The sequence below is a fragment of the Cannabis sativa genome, chromosome 8, assembly GCF_029168945.1.
Source record: "Cannabis sativa cultivar Pink pepper isolate KNU-18-1 chromosome 8, ASM2916894v1, whole genome shotgun sequence".
In the NCBI taxonomy this organism is placed as follows: Eukaryota; Viridiplantae; Streptophyta; class Magnoliopsida; order Rosales; family Cannabaceae; genus Cannabis; species Cannabis sativa.
In genome coordinates, this window is record NC_083608.1 from 42,984,059 (window position 1) to 43,005,232 (window position 21,174).

Here is a 21,174-nt window from a genome sequence, read left to right on the forward strand (position 1 = left end):
AATCAATCAATTAAATAAATAATTTGAATAACAATAATTCTATCACAGTTTTCGTCAATAATAACTCACTCCAAACAGAATAATACTAATCCTCACAAGAACAATTACAAGTGACATGTCATCACTTAGATAATTGAGAAGGGACTAAAACATTATAATATCAAAACGAGAAATCCAGAGAAGTAATAATTTTAAGGCGAGAATAACCGAAAGCGTACCTTCATCTTGGGGCAAAAGTTGAGTCGAGAAGACAATGATAATGATAATGTTAATTTACCGCAACAAATTACTCATAATATTAATAATAGTAATAGCACATTAATATGATAAATAAATTAATTTTAAATTGATTTGTTTTGTCCAGCATAACTATTTTCCATTTAACTTCACTTTCAAAAAACAACTTATTTCCATATTTTAAATTTTTTATTCATTTTTCCAGTTTTTATAAAATTTCTTTATTTCTCCATATATTTCTAAACCACTTACAAAAAAGCCATATTTATAAAATAAACCCTTTTTAAAAATAACCCTAAAAGCTTCCACATTTATATATAAAAAAAAGCCCAAATATAAAATGGGCTTGAAGCGTAGGAAGAGGACCACCGGGTCCATCCAACAAAGATCTATTTTGAATATCGAAACGCTGCGTTTAAGCGAAAGGAAGGAAGAGAAAGGCGCAAAAACGGAGGAAAAATGCGAGAGTAATATAACCAAAAAAGTGAGAAGTTCAGGAAAGCCCTAAAACCCTCTGTGTCGAAACTCACTTCCTAAGTTAGAGAAGACAGCTCTCTGTCTCATTTCTAACTCTGAAAACTCACTCACTCACTCACTTCACTCCTCTAACTCCGTGCTTAGTCGAACCCATCGAAGATGTCGCTTCGGGTGCTTAACCCAAATGCAGAGGTCCTCAACAAATCGGCGGCGCTTCACATGAACATCAATGCCGCCAAGGGTTTACAGGACGTTCTCAAGAGCAATCTTGGTCCCAAAGGCACCATCAAGATGTAAAACAGTTTTGTTCTCTATATATTTAATCTTTTTCTTCACTGGTTTTCATCCCTTCCGCATCTGATATTCATATTTGTAAAATATAATTTCCAGGCTTGTTGGTGGAGCCGGTGATATCAAGCTCACCAAAGATGGTAACACTTTGCTCAAAGAAATGGTAATTTTTTCCTGTTTTCTCACCCGTAAAGCTTCAGATCTTTTAAGCGGTTGAGCTTTAGCCTGTTTTATGTGTTCTAGTGTTTGTATTCTTCATTAGATCGAACTGTGAAATGACATTTTAGTAAATTATCACTAGATAACTTCTTATGTCCGAGTTTTCCTGATTGAGTACCTTATAGTTGTAATGGTAAATTGCTTTCAGATTTATAATAACGATTCAGTATAGTGTTATTTTTTTTTTCTCGAAAGTTTGAGCTTTATAACACTTAATGTGCTCTAATTTTTGTATGATCGCGCTGGTTACTTTACTTATGTTTGGTTAGTATTTTGTCTTTTACAATCTAATAACATAGTTTTATTTTGTAACATTGTTGCAGCAAATTCAAAATCCTACAGCAATAATGATTGCAAGGACAGCCGTTGCTCAAGATGATATTAGTGGAGATGGCACCACTTCTACCGTGATCTTCATTGGGGAGCTTATGAAACAATCAGAGCGTTATATAGATGAAGGTTAGTGAAACTATTTTCACCTGAAACATAATGGCTGGTGTTAGTTACCATTTGGTTTGGTTATGCGCATAAAGAAACGGAGATACGGAGAGTTGAAGCTTTATTGCTTATTGTAATAATCACCAGTACCACCACCGCTCTCCCCCCAAAAAGGGAAAAAGAGATACTCCTACTACTGTCTTTGCTTCTCGCTATCAATTTTGTGGCGAAAGACTTTTTATATTATATATTCTTGTGTTATTTAAGGTTGTCATTTTACTCTAGTGGTTTGAGATAGATTTTTCTTATCCTTCTAACAGGGATGCATCCCCGAGTTCTTGTTGATGGTTTTGAGATTGCCAAAAAAGCAACTCTGCAATTCCTAGAGAAATTTAAGACTCCTGTGGTGATGGGTGATGACCCTGATAGAGAGATTCTGAAAATGGTGGCCAGAACTACTCTAAGAACTAAGGTAGAGTTGTAATTTGTTTTCGGTGTTCAATCAATGGGTTGATGAAGATCATTTTAGAAAATATATTTATATTTTGTGTTGTACATGTTCAGATATAAATGGGTAGATGAAGATCATTTTAGAAAATATAATTATAATCTGTGTTGTACATATTCAGATATATACCTTCATTTGATTCTTATTTTATTGGGGTTCATTTCTACAGCTGTATGAGAAATTAGCAGATCAGCTGACTGAGATAGTTGTTGATTCGGTAAGTCTAAATTCAAATTTGACACATTCAAAATTATGCATTGTCAAAAGCTTCTGCTTTGTGGTTGATCCTTTACCACTTGAGGACTAATATTCATACACTAAATTTGCAGCTTCTTTGCATTCGCAAGCCTGAGGAACCAATCGATTTGTTTATGGTAGAGATCATGCATATGCGCCACAAATTTGATGTGGACACACGTTTGGTATGTAAAACCTGCTCTTTCCTTGAACAGATATAATTCCTTTCTGGTCTTTTATGAACTTTTTTGTGAGTATTTCAAGCAATACAACTGTTTGTATTGTACAGTTTTACATCATAGTATCTCTAATATCTGACCTATTTGTTTCTCAGGTTGAAGGTCTTGTCCTTGATCACGGTTCCAGGCATCCTGATATGAAAAGACGGGCAGAGAATTGTTACATTTTGACATGCAATGTTTCTTTGGAGTATGAAAAGAGGTAGATATTTTAAACTATGACACGTTGATTGAAACTGTATAAACTTATTTGGATATAACAAAAGAATTTCTTCTTTTCAGTTTTGCCATTTCTGTCTATGCACACACATCACAAACACTTAGTGTGTACTATGTGAAAAGATATGATGTCTTAATTCAATTTCCAATTGCAAGGGATTGAAAATAAACTGCTAAATGCATATTTGTGAAGTTTACTTGTTATGCTAATCTACACAATAAAGTGTTATTTTGGTTGGTCAATAATTGGTCTGTTTGTTTGTTTCCTTGGGCCTTTATTTTCCAAACATTGCTGAGGTAATGGTTTTTTCTGTAGTGAAATAAATGCAGGCTTCTTTTACTCCAATTCTGATCAGAGAGAAGCAATGGTTACTGCTGAAAGGCGATCAGTTGATGAAAGAGTTAAAAGAATAATTGAGTTGAAAAATAAGGTTATGATAGTTTAACTACTGGTTATAATTCACACTGCATGGCTGATTTTGTTGTACCACTAACATGTTATGGTCTTCATTACAGGTTTGCTCTGACAGTGACAGTAACTTTGTCATCATCAATCAAAAGGGTATTGATCCACCATCATTGGACCTTCTCGCAAAAGAAGGGGTAAGTTGTATTTGTTAGCTTTTTATCAGCTTAGTTAGCATTTGTGCTTTATTTTCTTCACTTGCCACATCAATGATGAGTCCTACCTATAGAATTTATTTTTTTTAAAATCAATTTCTGTGACTATTGATGAGAAATCAAAAGCGAGATAATTGTATTGTTCAGCAACAATTAAAAAATCAATTTTCTGATTAATTAATTAAAAAACTAAGAACAAACTACAAAATTTTGTTAAGCTAAACTAGAAAAAAACAAAAAACAATAAAGTTGCCGATCAGGCCTTAAGTTTATAAAATGTTGAAATTCAAAATTACATATCATAACTTGCTAGTGCATGAATTTTTTAGATTGTTGCCCTGCGAAGAGCGAAGAGGAGAAATATGGAACGATTGGTTTTGGCTTGTGGGGGAGAGGCTGTAAATTCTGTGGATGATCTTACTCCTGAGTGTCTTGGTTGGGCTGGTCTGGTCTATGAGCATGTCCTTGGGGAAGATAAGTATACATTTGTGGAAAATGTGAAGAACCCTCATTCTTGTACAATTTTAATCAAAGGTACTGCAACTGTTGCTTTTATTTTTGGTGAATGACTTTTTTTATTTGCTGATTTTGATGATCGTGATAGGACTGCGAACATGGTTTTTCCTCTTATAGACAACTGGGAGTTCCATATTGCTTATTGGGTATTGTGATTTCCTTTGTGCAGGGCCTAATGACCATACAATTGCCCAGATCAAGGATGCTGTCCGCGATGGATTGAGGGCTGTTAAAAATACTATTGAAGATGAATCTGTTGTATTAGTACGTATTCTTCAGTTTAAAAGTTCTTTGATATGCTTGCATGCAAGACTGCATTGCAATTATGTTCGTTATATTGAAGCAATTGAAATTGTATGATATTTTCACTGCAGACATAGTAGTTTTTATTATTGATTAATTAATTTCTGTTTGCAAATTTAAGATTAGCTTTAGGTTTAAGATTTTTAGTCTTACTTGCAACTGACTATAATTTTAGTTGTTAAAAATCCTACATAACACCAGGAAATATATCTTGTCTCCACAATTGGATTTTTACTTTTCCATCTTAGATTTAAACCTTGAGTTGATTTTACTTCAGGGGGCTGGAGCATTTGAAGTTGCAGCTAGACAATATCTCGTTAATGAAGTGAAGAAAACTGTTCAAGGGGTAATTAGCACTACACTTTCTTGATTAAAGAAGACCATAAACATTATTTATTTATCTTCACATTTATTGATTTATTATTGATTTATGCACTTGGAACAGCGAGCTCAACTCGGTGTTGAAGCTTTTGCTGATGCCCTCCTTGTGATACCCAAGATACTTGCTGAAAACTCTGGCCTTGACACACAAGATACAATCATATCACTTAAGGTATGCATTTAAAACTTTTCTTGAAATTAAAAAAGAAAAAAAAGAAATGCAGTCTTGGCCGAACTTTGCAATGTGGTTTTTTCAGGGAGAGCATGATAGAGGAAATGTTGTGGGATTGAACCAGCACACAGGAGAACCTATTGACCCACAGATGGAGGGTATCTTCGATAACTACTCAGTGAAGCGCCAAATTATAAACTCAGCGTAAGTGTTAACTTCTTTTCTTAGAAATTACAATTTGTAGCACCTTTTCTCAATTTTCTTCCGGAGAAAACTACATTTTTATGTTTTTATGGACATTATGTAGAAGATAATAACCCATCCACCCTATATATAATTGTATTTCTTACATATAATCTGAAACTTATTCGTTTGCAGGCCTGTAATTGCATCTCAATTGCTGTTGGTGGATGAAGTTATTCGTGCTGGGCGCAACATGAGAAAGCCAACTTAGTTTTGGCAAAAATGCTTTCCTGTGTGGAGATTTTATTATTTGTTTTTCTAGTTTGCTATGAATAGACTTGAGCTACCTTGTTTACTAAAGCTAAGGCCGGTTTACCTGAGTTTTTTGTTAAAGAGAAATTGAAATTTTGCATATGGTTTGCAAGTTTTATTGCTGATCAACAGTGTTGCATGCAATCTTGTTTAATTTCTCGCATTAGTGTCACCAAATTTTGTATTTTAATGTGTTATCATTCAATATGGTACCATCAAATCGTTCATTAAAATGCCTTTGGTGCTATTAGAAGTTTTTCTTCGTAGAACTAGAATACTAAATTCACAATTTTTCTGGTGTGAGGGCACTGTTGCATAATGTATCCGATGCAAGAAGCTTTTTTTTTTTTTTTTTTTTTTTTTTTGTTGAGAAAGACCCTTGCAAAATAGCTTAAAAAACAAATAATAATATTAATTGAGGTAAAGCTAGAAACTGATAATTTTTTGTTGCAATGACCTTCAATAATTTTGCCAGCAATAATAAGCACAGCTAAATGGATTGTCAAGTATTGCAATAGCTTTTTCTACAATGAGTGAAAACAACATGCCTTAGTTAACAAATTGGATCAAACTGCTTTGAAACAACATTTTATCTCTTTCTCACTGAATATGATAATGCGGAACCGTTGAACTAATATTAATTTTTATGGGCATCTAAATATTTAATGTTTTAGTATAAATTAAAGTTCAACATAATATTATATAAAAATTGGATATATAATCCGATTCTATATAATACAATACAATATGATCTGATACTACGTTTAAACGAGCTCAAAATATTAGTTTCAAGGTTTGAAACATTATCGTTAATCAATACTACATGAAAGATCAGTGGGAGTAATGATAAATTTATACTGTTACTTGATGTAGTATATTGCTCATATTATATGATCTTGATCTACTGTGGAGACGATTGAACTGTTATTTACTAAACTTTTTCAAATGAAGAATTATTAATTTACCATAAACGGTCTAAGTATTTATTTATTTTTATTATTTTTTTATTATGATCACTTCAATTGATCAGGACAAAGAAAACAACCATAAAGAAGAGGGGTTTCTTTCATCCAAGAAAACTCATTGCAACATACAATTACGACTAACATAAGAGAGAGATGCTTTAGGAAAACCAGATAATAAATCTTTAATGTTTGAAAAAAAAAAGTACCTTGAGCCCATCTTAATCCTACCAATAAAGCAAGAGTTTTTGCAAAATCACCAAAGATAGATAAAATTAGTAATTTCTTAAGATGTTAAAATAAGTAATTTAGAATTTATGACATATATAAGTTAATGATATAATAATTTTTTAAAAATGAATTATAATAAAAAATTTATCTCATTGAAATTTCTTAGATCCTTGAATAATCAAGTGAATGAAGTAAAAATTCTACCTATAAAAAATATATAAAATTCAATTAACGTCACACTCTACTTAATGATAATATTCATTAAAGTAGGAATTTAAATGAGTTGAGATGCAAAATGACCTTAAATTTAAAAACTAAATTAGTAAATGTTTCATTTTTAAAAAATTAAGAAAATGACCAAATATAATAAATTATCTAATAAAAATTATAAAAATACATTTTTCACATATTTTTTTTTAAAAAAATATATAATAATAAATTAAGTTATAAGATTTTTTTAGTATTGCATATTATTATATTGTAACAACAAATGAATAAATATATTAGACCATTAAATATATACAACAGTATTTGATATATCGTATTATTGAAAATTAATATACCGTAGTAATAAAATTATGTACCACAAAGAAATTATAACAATACTAAATTAATACTCAAAAAATATAGATCATACTAACAAAATTATACATACCACTATTAAAATATGAATACATACCAAAAAATTTATATATAATAAATAGAAACTGTTGACCGAGATTTTCGGCAACCAACTAAATGAGATAATAATGAGAGCTTTAGGATAATTAATGTAGGTGATTTTTACATGGTTCGGACATTAATAAGTCGTAGTCCACGAGTCTTTGTTATTAATGAGAGTTCTTATACAGAAAATGTTCTTGGTGAGTTTTTCTCTCTCCTTTTATCGATCCCCTTTCCCATTTTTTTCAAGAGTATTTATAGAGATTGATAGGGATAGTTCAAAAGGGATAGCTTGTCTTTGAGTGCCAGTAATGTATGAGCACAAGTTCCCAAGAGATACAAAATAGGGCATGCATAACCTATCATTGGTACCATAGGGATTAGGTGAGATTAGTCTTTATCTTTCCTTGATTGATGTGATTCTTCATAATGGGGTTACTAGCCCCTTTGATTACTGTGTAATTACCGTAAACGAGGCTTACGTTGTCTGACATGTCCTTTTATGTGTGTTTCAAGACGTTTTTCTCATGCTGCATTAAATGCGAGGTGATTGTTTGAGTATATCCTCCTCCTCCCAAAGATGCTTTATTATATGCCTAGCTCCCGGAGAGGAAGGGCATGCTTATTGCAGTTCTCCGGGGGCTCACTTCTTAAACTACACTAGTTCGCTTGAATATGTCTCAGCTAACTCTTGGGTGAGGTGTCCTTTTAGTCCACGTGTCATATGTGGTCGAGGCCACGTATTTTAAAAAAAATCCGGGGCAACTACGTAACATGTCAATAAAATTAAATACCTACATTGAAATGCATATATTATACTAACAAAATTATATACTATTATTACATATAACAAAATAAAAAAATAAATATCATTAAAAATAATAATATTAATATATCATACAACAACAAAAAATATATAACATACGACAAAATATAATTACCAATAAAAATAATTTTAACAAGATTAATATCTATATATACCATGATGATATGAAGTGATGTTCTTCTAATACTTAAAAAGGAGTATAGATTAAACATTCAAAATGTTTTGCTTAAAAAAAAAAACATTCAAAATGTAATATATAGTAATAAATAGTGTGAAATAGTCTCTACATGTTTTAAAACGGTACATTTCGAGAAAAAAAAAGGTTTTAAAACGGTAATATTTAGCTAGTTTCCCAAATTGAACTTCAAGTCTTGAACCTCAAGAATAATAAAACACATAGGAGCAAATCATGTGGACATTAGATTCAACCTCCGTTTATCTTAAATCTCCGTCATCTACAGACTACACGTGTCTTATTCTCATTGGACCTTACTCACTTCCACTTCTCATAGGCGACAATTTTTAAGCACCACCACTTTTTCCACTCCATTTTATTTTTCTCTCTGCGTGAGGCTACGCGCTTACTCTTAAGAGGTACGGACGCCAAACCCTTCTTCTTCCCCTATTCTTCGTCGATTTCGATTTAGGATTTAGGGTTTGCTTTCTTTTTCTCGTAACATATACAACTGTATATTAATGGATTGGATTTCGATCTGCTGGTTCCCGAGAAATTTTATGGAAAAAAAATTAAATGACAATGGTAAGTTTGAACTTTTGTTTTCAGCCAAAAAAATGTAATCTTTTGTCTTTTGAGGAATATTAGTCTGTTGCTGGTTTAAGATTTATGTAAGCATGTACGTGTTTCTTATCCAGATCTGAATACCCTAGTGGGTCTGTAATTACCTATTAGTTTGTTATTCATTTTGTCTAATTTTGTGATACATGATTTAGGATTTTATTAAATTGAATCAGGAGTATCTTCTCTGTCTTTTATTTGTTCTTTTCTTTATATTGATATTCATTTATTTGTATACATATTTATATGTATGTTTTTTTTTTCTTACTCCTTACAGATTCGATAAGCGGCTGCTATACTTAAATTCTCTCTCCCCTAGGGTTTATTTTTCCACTCAGGCATACTGTTGCAAGGTATTACCTTCGTAATTTTCTTCTAATTATTATGCATATATTCCAAGATTTGCTATGCCATGGCCCTGATTCTTTTGGTTTCTTTATATGCCTTGAATTTACCTCTTTTGTTTTCTTCGATCGGGAACTTCATTGGCGGAATATTTTTAAGTAAGGTCATTATAATACGATGTTGGAAAGATAACTTTTTGAGAGGTTTATTGGGGGCTTAAGCTACTTTGACCGTCATTGTTTATATGGGCAAGTTAACTGATTCTGTCCTATTGATTGTCTGACATAGATTTTGGCTTATTTATCTATGAGAATGTATTAGCTGCACTCTTTAAGAAGAGCTTAGGTCTTTTGGTTTTAACTAATTTTCACTCTGATTAGGTACTGTTTTTACTTTTTTTTTAAAGGGCAGAGACTAGAATTTCTTTCTTTTTTGTTCTCTTTTGCATTGTGATTTTACTGATTCATATGATGATGGGATGTGATTATTATGGTCAATTATGATTGTCGTTAAATTTTAAAATAGATAGTTTATTAATAATTGATAGTTGTAGCACAATTATCAGCTTATCTGACATTATTTGTGATCTCTGTGGCAGCTTTGAGATTGGATTTGCATCCATTTTTTCTTCCTTCAAAAGATTCATTAATTCAAGGGGAAGCCTCAACCACTCCTCAAGATTTTACTAGACGAACCGCCATGGTAGCGGGCACGCAGCAACAGTCGCAACAACTGCTGCAAACTCAGCCACCACAACAACAGCAACTGCCTATTTCTGCTGAGGAGGAGGCATTGAAGAGAAATACTGACTGTGTGTACTTTCTTGCTTCTCCTCTCACATGTAAAAAGGTAGTACATTTACTTCTTTATTATGGTCTTATTGTACTTCAGGGTTTTGTTTGTTGTATCCTTTAAATCTTAGGCTTTTCTTCTTTGAATTTGCATCTGTTTGGAGAATCTTTTTTTTTTTTTTTTGAATTAGCTGGAATCTAACTGTTTGGGATTTCCGGCCATAGGTAGAAAACTAAGAATAGAAATACACAATTACCATCATTGTAAATTATATTTTTGCAATAGATTTTTGTGACAATAAATAATTTGATCTGTAGGAACTAAGTTTTTTTCCTTATATTTTTTAGATTTATATCTTGTAGGATTGAATGTCATGTTTTTCAAATTTAATTACCACATTTTTCTTAATTTTATTGATAGTATTATGTTGATTTCTGATGAAAGGAAATAATTCAAGTTGTAATTGTTGAACTCACTAGATTGCAACAACGAACGTGTAATTCTTGATTGTTGCTGTTATTGCTATACTTTACCTGGTGTAGTTGCATATGATAGTTTCCTTGATTCTATCATCTCTATTTTCTTTGAATCAGAGCAGCAGCAGTCTGTTATTTGTTTTAAAACTATTGTTCATCAAACAGATTTTTGCCCGAATAAAATGAAAACCATAACGACTTCATGATTATCTTGTTGAACAACCCTACAGTATTTTTCCCTTTTCATTTTGTGCCTTCTCACCTACACTGGATCATGTTCTATCCTTCAAGGATTTTACTTAAATTCTTACCTAGCATTGTATATTTTTGTTGTTAATTCAGTTCCCTTTCTTTCTTTGCACCAGGGAAGTGAATGTGAATATCGCCATAGTGAATATGCTCGGATCAATCCCAGGGATTGTTGGTATTGGTTGAATGGTAACTGCTTGAATCCAAAGTGCTCGTTCCGACATCCAGTAAGCTCTCTTCCCCTAGTTGTACTAAACCTACTTTTCTTTTACATTGTACTTCATCTTTTAATTGGTTTAAAATTGACCACTGGCTATGTGATATAAGTTTTTATTTTACATTCAATAGCTCTATGGTCAAATACTTCTGCTTACCGTTTCTGTTTTTGGTGTTCTTTCAGCCTCTTGATGGTCTATTGGGGACCCAAGCAGCACCGTCGGTACCTTCAGTTGGATCTGGGCCCCCCTCATCACAGGCTGCAGCGGCATCAGCTGCTGCTGGTACTCAAAACTCTAGTAAGCAGCCTGTCTCCTGCATATTTTTCCAAAAGGGTTATTGCAACAAAGGAGATAAATGTGTCTTTTTGCATGGACCAAATAGTACACACAGTATGAAAGTCCCACAGCCTTCAGCTCCTACATTTGTTTCTGAGCCATCAATTGTTAAGAAAGCTTTTGGTGGCCTTCAGAAGTGCACTCAAGAGCAAAGGATTCCTCAGGCAAATAGCTCGAAGTTAGTTGTACCACCTACAAAGGCTAACAATACTCTAAAGGTTGAAAATGCTCCTTCTAGAAACGGAGTTAGTTTTGAGAGGGTTGCCCCATCAGTCAAGGCATTTGATGATAAGTCTCTTAGATTCAAGACAGTGAATACTCCTGTTATTAATGGAAATTTGACTAGTAGGTCCAGTCGTTCACATATAGTTAATGTATCAGATGATAATAGCTTTCAGAATGGTAAGGATGCGGACGAGTACTTGAGGGAATCATCTCCTGGTTTTGATGTTCTTGTTGATGATGAGCTTAGAGATCCTGAATATTTTCACGGCGAAGATCAATTCGGGCAAGGTCATGATGGAAGGAACGTGAACTTGGTGGATGAATATGATATGGAAAAGTCTGCTGATTATGGTGCAGCTGCTGAAATTGATCGAGAGAGGCTTCGTGATTCTCGTGGGTACGACTCTTATGATCACATGCAAGGGCAGTATGCTTGGGACCAACACAGGGTGTCATCTGAGAGATTGTTAGTTGGACCAGCACAGTTTGATAGAAGGGGTTATCGTAAGTCTCATAGTCCAGATAACATTAATGAGTCAGATCTAAGACATCGGTTATCCAAGCACAGGAGAGTTGATGGTTTGAGATCTGTCATTAGTCATGATCATGCTGTCAACAATCATGTTGATGACCGAAATTATAGAGGTTCTTCAAGAAGAGATTCACACCAAAAATCTCAACATGAGGGTGCTCTTGGGGGTCGCCTTCGAGGTAGAATAAAGCTTCCTGGAGGATCTTCTACCAATAGTGGTGATTTGCCCTTTGACAGAGAATTTGATAGGAGTAGGAGTCGGGGGAGATTGTCTCCCAGCAGGCCTCAAATCTCTACCAACCATGGAAGGTTTAGGGACAGATTAAAAGGAATAGCTCAGGATGATTACAGTAATCAAGATAGAAATTTCAGGGGTTTGCGGCCAAGGAGAGATGACATGGATGATGAAAGTATAGATTTTAGTGGTCCAAAGCGTTTGTCAGAATTAAAGGTAGGGCGGGTTACAGAAACTAAGGAGCAATCACACCTTGGAAAGCGTAAGAATACAAGGATGGAGGCTTCTCAGCATTCTGAAGATCTCTCATTTGAAGGACCAAAACCTCTTAGTGAGATTCTGAAGAGAAAGAGAGGAGGGGCTGACTCAGCAGCCTTTAGAAGTGGAAATTCTGTCACTGAAGAAGATAATCAGAGAGAAAACAGGAAAAGCAATCAAGGTGACTTCAAGGGGACTAGGTCTGCTGTTTCTAAACAAGGAAATAGTGTGCTAAGCAATGAAGGAGAATCCAAGTCTACAACTGCTGAGGTAGTTGGAATAGAAGATAAGGGCTCTAATGTTTTGTCTTCCGAAACCCCTAATGCCAACGATGAAGTAGAAGATGGGATGATCTATGATGAAACAATAGACCAGGAGTTTGAAGCTGAAGACCATGGAGAATATGATTATGAACAAGGTGAGGAGGGGGAGTTTGATGGTGAGAACGTGGAAGGTGAAGAGGAATACTATGAAGAGGGTGAGGGTGAGGGTGAGGGTGAAGGCGATGATGACTTTGCTAAGAAGATTGGTGTGGTATTCTCATGAACAATGAAGATATTCATTGACAAAAGAGACCAACCACTTCCTACCAAATACCAATTCCTCTGGACACAGTGTGTGAACATTCAATTCAGTTAATTAGTGGGTCGTTGTTAATTTTTCTTTGTAGAAGTAGATCAAGGTGATTTTGTTCCTTGTCTTTAGTATAAAACATTTTGATTGTATTTAAATCTTAATTGAATGGGATATTTCTTAATTCTCGAGGAATTTTGCTGTGCCCTCCTGTAAAAGTTGCATGACAAGTGTACGGTTGTAATAGTAGAAAGATAATAAGAAGATAGCTATTTACTGTGGTTCTTTTAACGTTTATCAGCAGTGTCTACTTACTGGTTCTATTTTTCACTCTTAACTATATCTATGTATATATACTAGTTTGGAATGCAGTGCGTTGCACTGAGCTCATTTAATTTAAGAGACATCTTCTCACATATAAGTTTTTTAATACAATTACCTCAAGCACAAATTAAAAAAAAAACAATAACAAGAATTTGTCATGTAAAAAATAACACATAAAAATACCTATCATAAATTCAAACATAAGATATATATATATAAAATATATAAAAAATAACATAACAATTAACAATTTTATACTTCAATTAGAAAAGCTTTTTACTGGATTTTCTATCGTAAAATAAATTTAGTGATTTTAAGTGAGGGATTGAGATGAGCTTGAAAAAATATAAGAAAATTAGAGAAGAAGAAATGAAAACCCCTAAATTTTGGTTGGAAACTTTTTTGAGCAGAGAAATAAGATGATAACAAAAAGTAAACACATCACATTTCACAAATAAATAACTCACCATAAAGATGAAAATAAACAAATTAATTTCAAAATCAAAAAGGAAAAACTAAAAATTGATAGAAAGGCAAAGGGAGATAGATGCTTATGCACTAATTTGTGTAAATCCATACACAAATAAGATATTAAAAACTAATAATACTTTAATATGAGATAAATAAAAAAATTGGGCTAACTTTCATTCAGATTAGAAATCTCAAAAAAAAGTTAAATTTTGTTAAATGGACATCCATAAACACGTGGAGCTTCTATATATATATATATATATATAAAAAAAAAGACTTGTGGAGCTTTATAATCAATAGAAAATAAAATAGAGTTTGAGTTTAAATACGTGTCATTTTTAGAGAGAATTAGTGTTGAAGTAGGTGAAGCAGGAGGGGGTGAAGCTGAATATCATGAACTCAAATCAAACATGAGGTTGTCAGAGGAGAAAACAAAATTTAATGTGAAAATACCACAAACTCCTTATTAAGCAGCTGAATATTAAGGCTTATAAGACTTTTAAGATGACGTGAACATCAGCCTTATTATATATAAGATAAGATATGTATATATATATATTTTGTAAGGTTAGAGTATTACATTTAAGACTAAAATAAATACTTCAAATTTTTTTATTGTTGTTTCGTATCTAGTTTTTACAAATTGTCTTTAAATTTTAGTAACAAAATCAATTTCTTCATACTTTATTAAGCTACTTTTACATGATTTGTACTTTTACTCTGGCCTTGACATTCAAGATACAATCATATCACTTAAGGTATGCATTTAATAGGGAAATTTCAATATCAACTTAATAAAACACTATTAAAATTTCGGTTTCTTAACTATTTTTTACTAAATAATTCTTTTAATTATACGAAAAAGTCAAAACTTGAATAAAAATTCTCTCTCTCTCTACTTTAACTCTTACAGCTATCTCTCTATGCTCACTTGTCACAAACATTAACTTTCCTATTTCTCGATCTCTCTCTCTTAGTGGTGGAAAATTAGACCACACCTCAATCCCTCAAGAATCATTCACTATTATAATAGGTAAGTTGTGTCTTAACTATTTTTTAGACATTAGGAATAGTATATAGTTTGTTTTCATTATATGTGTACGATGTTTGTTTAAACTGATGTTATTTTGCTTTTTTTTTTAGTCTGAAACGCTAGATCTAGTGTTTTCTTGGAGTTTAGGTTTTTTGCAGTTTATTGAGTGTTTATCAATAGGATTAGGGCCGACCCTGAGCATAGGCAGGCTAGACCAGTGCCTAGTGCCCACCCACTCCTATTTCAAAAGCCCAAAAAAATTTGTCCCCCTTTAAAAATTATACATTTTTTTTACTGATTTTGAAAAATACTACATTTTTTTTCTAAATAAGGGCCCAAAAATATTTTTTTCCTATGGCCAACTAAATTTCAGGGCCAGCCTTAGATAGGATATCGATATAATATCGATGATACGCAAAAAAAGGTCAGGGATGATCATTATCGAGAGGATGTCGATTACTTGTTGACAGTATATCGACATTATGTCTATAATATTTGAAAATATTTCTGCGAACAAATTGACAATTATTTGTCGATGTTTTGTCGATAATTTGATGATATATCGATATAATTTTAGTTTCTAATCATATTTGTTGTTCGTCGACATATTGTCAATAGGATGTCGAAAGAATATCGACAAGAATATTAAAAATGGCTGAAACAAGTGAAAACTTTTAAACATAAGTAAAGACAAAACAATAAGCACAGCAATCATGAACTTTAAAACTAACCCTAAACATTATGCACAACCACCTAGGCGTGATCGGTTCGCCTTTAACCACATATATTTTGCAATGATGGCGCCCTTCAGGGAATCCTGGTGGATAAAAGAGAACACCATCCCTTTGAATGCGTTCGAACCTCCTCTCGTTTGCTTTCACGTTCAGACCGTTCCATACATTCTCTTTGCTCTCTTTGCTGAAAGAGACGATATTCTTGACTACGTTTTGCTCTCAATTGGATTACTTGACATTCAACATCAACAAGAACACGAAGGGGAATGTTTTGTCCTTCGTTAGCATATAAGTTGTGCAGTCGTTCTTCGTCGAATAGCGTATCGTTCCTAGGCCTAGCCAGATAACGATCCACTAATTTATGAACCTGCTCATCATGGCTTTGAGAACTAGAATGACTAGACATATACAACTTAGAAGAGAAGATACTCTAGGGTTAAAGAAGAATAAAGATATATAACTTAGGAAGTATTAGTTGGTCCCTATTAGTTTTCTAATTGTACACGTGTTTGTCATGCAAAATACATTTATCGATGATTTTTCGATACGACTTGTCGATAATAATTCGTAAATTATCGATAGTATATCGATGATTTGTCGATAGAATGTCGATGGTTCTAATTTGCAATCCCTCAAATTTATGACAATCCTTATTGATAGGATATTGATGGGATGTCAATATTTTATTGATAATTTGGTAAAATTTGCCAATAATTTATCGATGATTTGACGTTTTTTGTCGATGGTTTATCGATGACTGATATATGTGCTGATTTTTATTTTTTTTGATAATTTTTTGATTTTTTCCTAATATTTTTTTTTTTGTACGGAATTGCAAGATCGATTGTGTTTCATGTTATATCATACGATGAGATTTGGTATTTTGAGGGTTTTAATTGGATTTATAAAGCCGAACGCAATTTGATATTGACGGTTAAAACTGACACAATCTTAGAGCAAATGCGCCAGATTTTATATGAAGAGTTGGAGGTTAATCCGTTAGCGTATGATTCGAAATTGGAGATTTGTACCTTGTACATGAAAGGACAAATGGTTCCACGATCCACATGGTGTTTCATGTATCATTGCTTCGTGCTACTTTAGGTCCCCATCAACAAGCCTCTCCTCTTCCTCCGAGTCTCACTTCTAATCTCGAATGGCTGCTTGAACCAGAAACGTTGTTAGCCATTCACCCCGACACTCACAAGACAAGTCCTCAAGCTTAAATTAAATGGAAGAACCTCCCCAACTTTGAAGCTACCAGGGAAGATTTTCCAGTCATTCAAGTTCAATTTCATTTATACTTTGAGGACAAAGTGAAACTTCAAACCATATTGATAAGCCACCTGTCACTTATGTGTATGCTAGGAAGAAGGATATGTGTAAATTTGTTATGCGAGTTGTGTTTAGGTGTGGCTTAGTCTTACAGTAGACAGCTGGGGTATGGCATATAAATACTGTGTAGCTTGTTTGGGAAAGTTTTTAGACAAGGATTTGCTAAGTTGTAAGGAGAGCTCAGGCTCTTGAATACCAGGAGGGTTCATTAATACCAGTACCATTTTCATCTTCTTCTTTCTTTCTTTTATTTTCTTCTGTTGCTGAATTAATTGATAGGCCAAAACCTATTACTAAATTTTGTATTTCAATGTGTTATCATTCAATATGGTACCTTGAAATCGAGTTCACCAAAATGTTTTTGGGTAATTAGTACTTTTTTCTTCGTAGGATACTAGAATTGGTTATTGTAAAAATTCTCACAATTTTCTGGTGCAATGGCAGTGCATAATGTTACTTAGCATCTAAGGCAAGAAACACCTGTGCAAGCAGCTTAAAAAGCAAATAATAATATTAGCTGGTGTAACTCTAGAAACTGATAAAGTTTTTGTTGCAATGACCAATAATTTTGCCAACAATAATAAGCACTGCTTAATGGATTGTTAAGTATTGCAATAGCTTTTTCTATAATGGGTGAAAACAACATGGGTAAACAAATTTGATCAAACTGCATTGAAACAAATCTTTATCCATTTCTCCTTGAATATGATAATACGGAAAAGTGCAACATAATAACCTCAAACTATTAGTTCGGAAGTTTGTATCTAAAGGGCTTATGGGCACATGCACTAAAAATCAAATTGTGCATATGCCAGTTGCAAGAGGGTGCCATGGTCCGAGCTGAGTCTGAGAAACTGAACTTAGCCAGAAGATACCTTCGAGGTGGCCTTCGCATCTTCTTGGACCATATATTCTCTCTTCATTTCTTCTAAGACAGCATCGTTGGTACTGCAAAAATTGAGAGCATGTCAAAGTTTATAGTATATTTATATAATTAACTAAAAGTATTTCATGTCTATTTTGGACATGATGAGAATCGATATCCTGTACCAAACCAGCTAGCTAGTCCCTTACTGAGAGAATTTCTTACAGATAAACATAAAGCTCTAAAGACAATTTGTGATAAGGAAACATTCTGCCCTTAAAAAAATAATGGCCAATAACATTTTTGTTAATTTTAGATTTGGGAGGATTCCAATTAACAAAAACATATTGGATCCTCTGCTGAATCTTTTAAAGACCCTACAGTTTTTAAGAAGAAAGGAATTCAAGCATATTGCTAGTTGAAGCCCATGAAAAATCAAAGTCCAAAACACATACAAGCAAATCATGTGCTTGAACACCTATACAACTCATGGCTATGAGCCATGACATGGTGAACATATGTGCCAAGTACAGACACCACTCAGATTCCCTTTCTCATTAGCTTATGCAGCCTAGTGCCGTCTAGTATTTCCTTATAGAACAAATTCATGTATTATAAAAGTATTAGGCTAAGACAACCAATACCATATTATAAACAATCTTATCAATCACAACCCTAGCACCAACCATTTCAAAGAAACAAAAACAAAAATTAAATTCGGTAATTTCAAGCAAGGCTAATTAGGATTTTTTTTCCCCGAACTTTGACATGTACCAAATCATGTCCCCTGAACTTTTTTGGCCGTTAAAAATTTCTCCTGAACTATTGAGATTGATTGATTTAAGGACTTTTGTCTAATTTCATTCAATTTTACTGTTACAATGAGTGATTGTTTATGTACTAAATCATGCTCCCTAGACTTTGATATTTACCAAATCATGCCCCTCAAATTTTAATATGTATTAAATCATGCTCCCTGAACTTTCATCCATGTTAGAATTTTTTTACTAAAATTAGATAAAAGTCCTTAAATTTAACAATTTTAATAGTTCAGAAAGAATTTTTAACGGCCAAAAAAGTTCAAGGAGCATGATTTGGTATATGTCAAAATTCGGGGAAAAAAAATCTTAATTAGCCTTGAAGCAAACCCATTTTCAAGTCTCCTATAAACAAGATCATTAAAACAATTAGTACTAATGGAGTCATTCACTCCAATGTGCAATTCTCCTACGAACACTAACAAATCAATTATCATTTTAACAAAATAGCAATGTTGTCCTACTTGCAAGCACTAATTTATGGTAATCCATATAACCCAAGCATTTTAAACAAAAAACAAACAAGAGTTCCATGGAATCCAAGAAAAAGGGCTTACTATTGGTGAAGGCAAGCGTTCAATTCCTTGGCCTCTTTACGACATTGCCAAACAACGGATAATGTTCTTCCCGTAGCACATTCCGCGTATTTCAAAGCGTAATCGTCACACTCTTTCAGTGCCTTCTGTTTCATTTTGCTCCTCAAGGCTGCACTCATATAATATATACAAACTCAAATATTTTTCTATATATAAAGATATTTAAAAATTAAAAAACCTTAGGGGTTTAAGGGTTTTTGTTACCTTCTTCTACTTTCTTCTTGACGTGATTTTCACGAGCTTCCTGTAGATACCCCATGGAAGGAAGGACCTTTTCTGGCTGATCGTAGCTACTGATGAATGAGAAGAGGCCGAATCAAAGAATGATTCTTCGACTGTGTAGAAATTAGGTCCCTTGAAAACTATTGCAGCAGCAGCTGTAGGAGGAAGAAGATGAGAGGGTAGTTAGTCTCCATTCATGACTGACCTCACCGACAGGTGACTGCATCAAGCTCTTCCTGTTCTTCTGCTTGAAGCATTTTGGGCCTTTTTTGGGCCTATAAGATTTTGACATTTCATTCTTTAGGCTTTTACACAACTAATAAATATTAGTAGAATAATAACAACTAATTATTTTTAAAAATTAAGTTTCAAAAACTAGAAATCTTCAATTTTTAACAATAATTTCTATTCTAATAGTATACAAAATTCAAGGAACAAAAATACTAATTATTCTAATAAAAATATTATCCTTCCAAAAATAATAATAATAAAACGAAAATATTAAAAATTACAATAGTCATGCAATAATCATCCACTACCAAAAATCACATTGTTTTTTTTTTCTTTATTTATTTCCCAAAGGTTGTGAGCCTAGCAAGTTGCAGTGGCAATTTTTTTATTATTATTATTATCAAATTCACCTAATATGGAATATAATGTAGCATACTCGGAAATGTTGTCATCTTTCTTATATTGCTTTGCTACTTCTAAATATAATAGTCAAATAAATATTATACGTTCATCAATATTTGCTCTCATCATTTTATTTTATAAAGTATAAATAATAAGCTAAAAACAAGCATACAAAATATAATTTTAAATACATATCTATAATGAAGTACTAAAATAATAATAAAATGTTATATTTTAACACTTTTGAAGAAATTAATTTTTTAATGGTATGCTAAATCATTTGCCAAACTTTTGATGTAGTGTTATATTTTTGTAATTTTTTTTTTAAAAAAAATAGGTTTTTTTGAGGTAAAATGGTGATATTTTATTAGCAAATTGAATCAACCATTACAATGTTTAAGAGATCAACCGGAGCAGTACTCTCGGTAAACATACGAACTGAGTGAAAACAAGAGCTGCGAGCCATATAATGGGCAGCCTTGTTAGCAGAACGTTTAACAAATTGAACCTGAACAGATTTTAAAGAATCAAGCAACTCTTTGCACTCTTGAATCACCACGCCAAAGGGGGAACGTAGAAGAACTGAAGAGTGTACAGCTTGGACAGCCACAAGACAATCGGTTTCCAGCTGTACATCATGCCACTGCTTGTCTTTGATCCAGCTAAGCGCTTCCTTGATGCCTATCGCTTCCACCACAGCAGCCTCTAAATATCCCGGTTTACTACTTGAAAGAGCTTCAAGAAGGTGGCCATGACAATTACGAGCCACCAAACCAGTCCCATACCATCCTTCTGCCTCAAAGATAGCTCCGAAAATAGTTATCAACTAAGTTTAGTGCCAAATTTGCTAGTTATTTGGTACAAGGTATAATATTTTTGCCAAATTTATAAAACAATAACAGTTTTATCATTAATTATTTATAATAAACATTAATTCACATTTTTGGGTTAAAGTATTGCTATTATTTTTTTTTAGTAATTTATATTTTAAAATATTATTGTGCATTATAGTAAAATAATAAATATTGTAATAAATAAAGTAATTTGCGGCATAAATAACTAAGTTTAACTCC

General features: G+C 33.0%; 3 protein-coding genes across 4 annotated transcripts; 2 read left to right on the top strand and 1 right to left on the bottom strand.

Annotated features, from left to right (window-relative positions):
• Positions 1–612: 612 nt before the first annotated feature.
• On the top strand, positions 613–5,586 carry LOC115699411 (T-complex protein 1 subunit zeta 1). The gene is made up of 15 exons (XM_030626801.2): positions 613–1,007; positions 1,105–1,168; positions 1,548–1,683; positions 1,983–2,134; positions 2,340–2,387; positions 2,500–2,592; positions 2,742–2,848; positions 3,182–3,296; positions 3,382–3,468; positions 3,816–4,020; positions 4,172–4,266; positions 4,583–4,651; positions 4,751–4,858; positions 4,944–5,062; positions 5,237–5,586. The coding sequence occupies exons 1-15, from the start codon at positions 874–876 to the stop codon at positions 5,310–5,312; spliced, it is 1,608 nt and encodes a 535-aa protein (XP_030482661.1). The 5' UTR covers positions 613–873; the 3' UTR covers positions 5,313–5,586.
• A 2,916-nt stretch (positions 5,587–8,502) lies between these two features.
• Positions 8,503–13,367, top strand: LOC115701419 (zinc finger CCCH domain-containing protein 17). 2 transcript variants are annotated; one of them, XM_030629208.2, is made up of 5 exons: positions 8,503–8,629; positions 9,109–9,184; positions 9,775–10,025; positions 10,810–10,920; positions 11,094–13,367. In XM_030629208.2, exons 3-5 carry the CDS (start codon positions 9,876–9,878, stop codon positions 13,041–13,043), a joined length of 2,211 nt encoding a protein of 736 aa, XP_030485068.2. In that variant the 5' UTR covers positions 8,503–8,629; positions 9,109–9,184; positions 9,775–9,875; the 3' UTR covers positions 13,044–13,367. The 2 variants fall into 2 exon arrangements, with proteins under 2 accessions (XP_030485068.2, XP_030485069.2); XM_030629209.2 differs by having other exon boundaries at positions 8,594–8,795.
• A 4,272-nt stretch (positions 13,368–17,639) lies between these two features.
• LOC115701494 (uncharacterized) lies at positions 17,640–19,705 on the bottom strand. The gene is made up of 3 exons (XM_030629305.2): positions 19,451–19,705; positions 19,208–19,355; positions 17,640–17,915 (listed from the first exon to the last, which is right to left on the bottom strand). Exons 1-3 carry the CDS (start codon positions 19,503–19,505, stop codon positions 17,828–17,830), a joined length of 291 nt encoding a protein of 96 aa, XP_030485165.1. The 5' UTR covers positions 19,506–19,705; the 3' UTR covers positions 17,640–17,827.
• Between the last annotated feature and the right edge of the window lie 1,469 nt (positions 19,706–21,174).

Coding starts and splice junctions, on each gene's coding strand:
- LOC115699411 (XM_030626801.2), top strand. CDS start 874: ATGTCGCTTCGGGTGCTTAACCCAAATGCAGAGGTCCTCAACAAATCG. Junction 1,008..1,104: donor CCCAAAGGCACCATCAAGAT/GTAAAACAGTTT, acceptor TATAATTTCCAG/GCTTGTTGGTGGAGCCGGTG. Junction 2,593..2,741: donor TTGATGTGGACACACGTTTG/GTATGTAAAACC, acceptor TTTGTTTCTCAG/GTTGAAGGTCTTGTCCTTGA.
- LOC115701419 (XM_030629208.2), top strand. CDS start 9,876: ATGGTAGCGGGCACGCAGCAACAGTCGCAACAACTGCTGCAAACTCAG. Junction 10,026..10,809: donor CTCCTCTCACATGTAAAAAG/GTAGTACATTTA, acceptor TCTTTGCACCAG/GGAAGTGAATGTGAATATCG. Junction 10,921..11,093: donor AGTGCTCGTTCCGACATCCA/GTAAGCTCTCTT, acceptor GTGTTCTTTCAG/CCTCTTGATGGTCTATTGGG.
- LOC115701494 (XM_030629305.2), bottom strand. CDS start 19,505: ATGGGGTATCTACAGGAAGCTCGTGAAAATCACGTCAAGAAGAAAGTA. Junction 19,356..19,450: donor CAAGAAGAAAGTAGAAGAAG/GTAACAAAAACC, acceptor ATATGAGTGCAG/CCTTGAGGAGCAAAATGAAA. Junction 17,916..19,207: donor AACGCTTGCCTTCACCAATA/GTAAGCCCTTTT, acceptor CAATTTTTGCAG/TACCAACGATGCTGTCTTAG.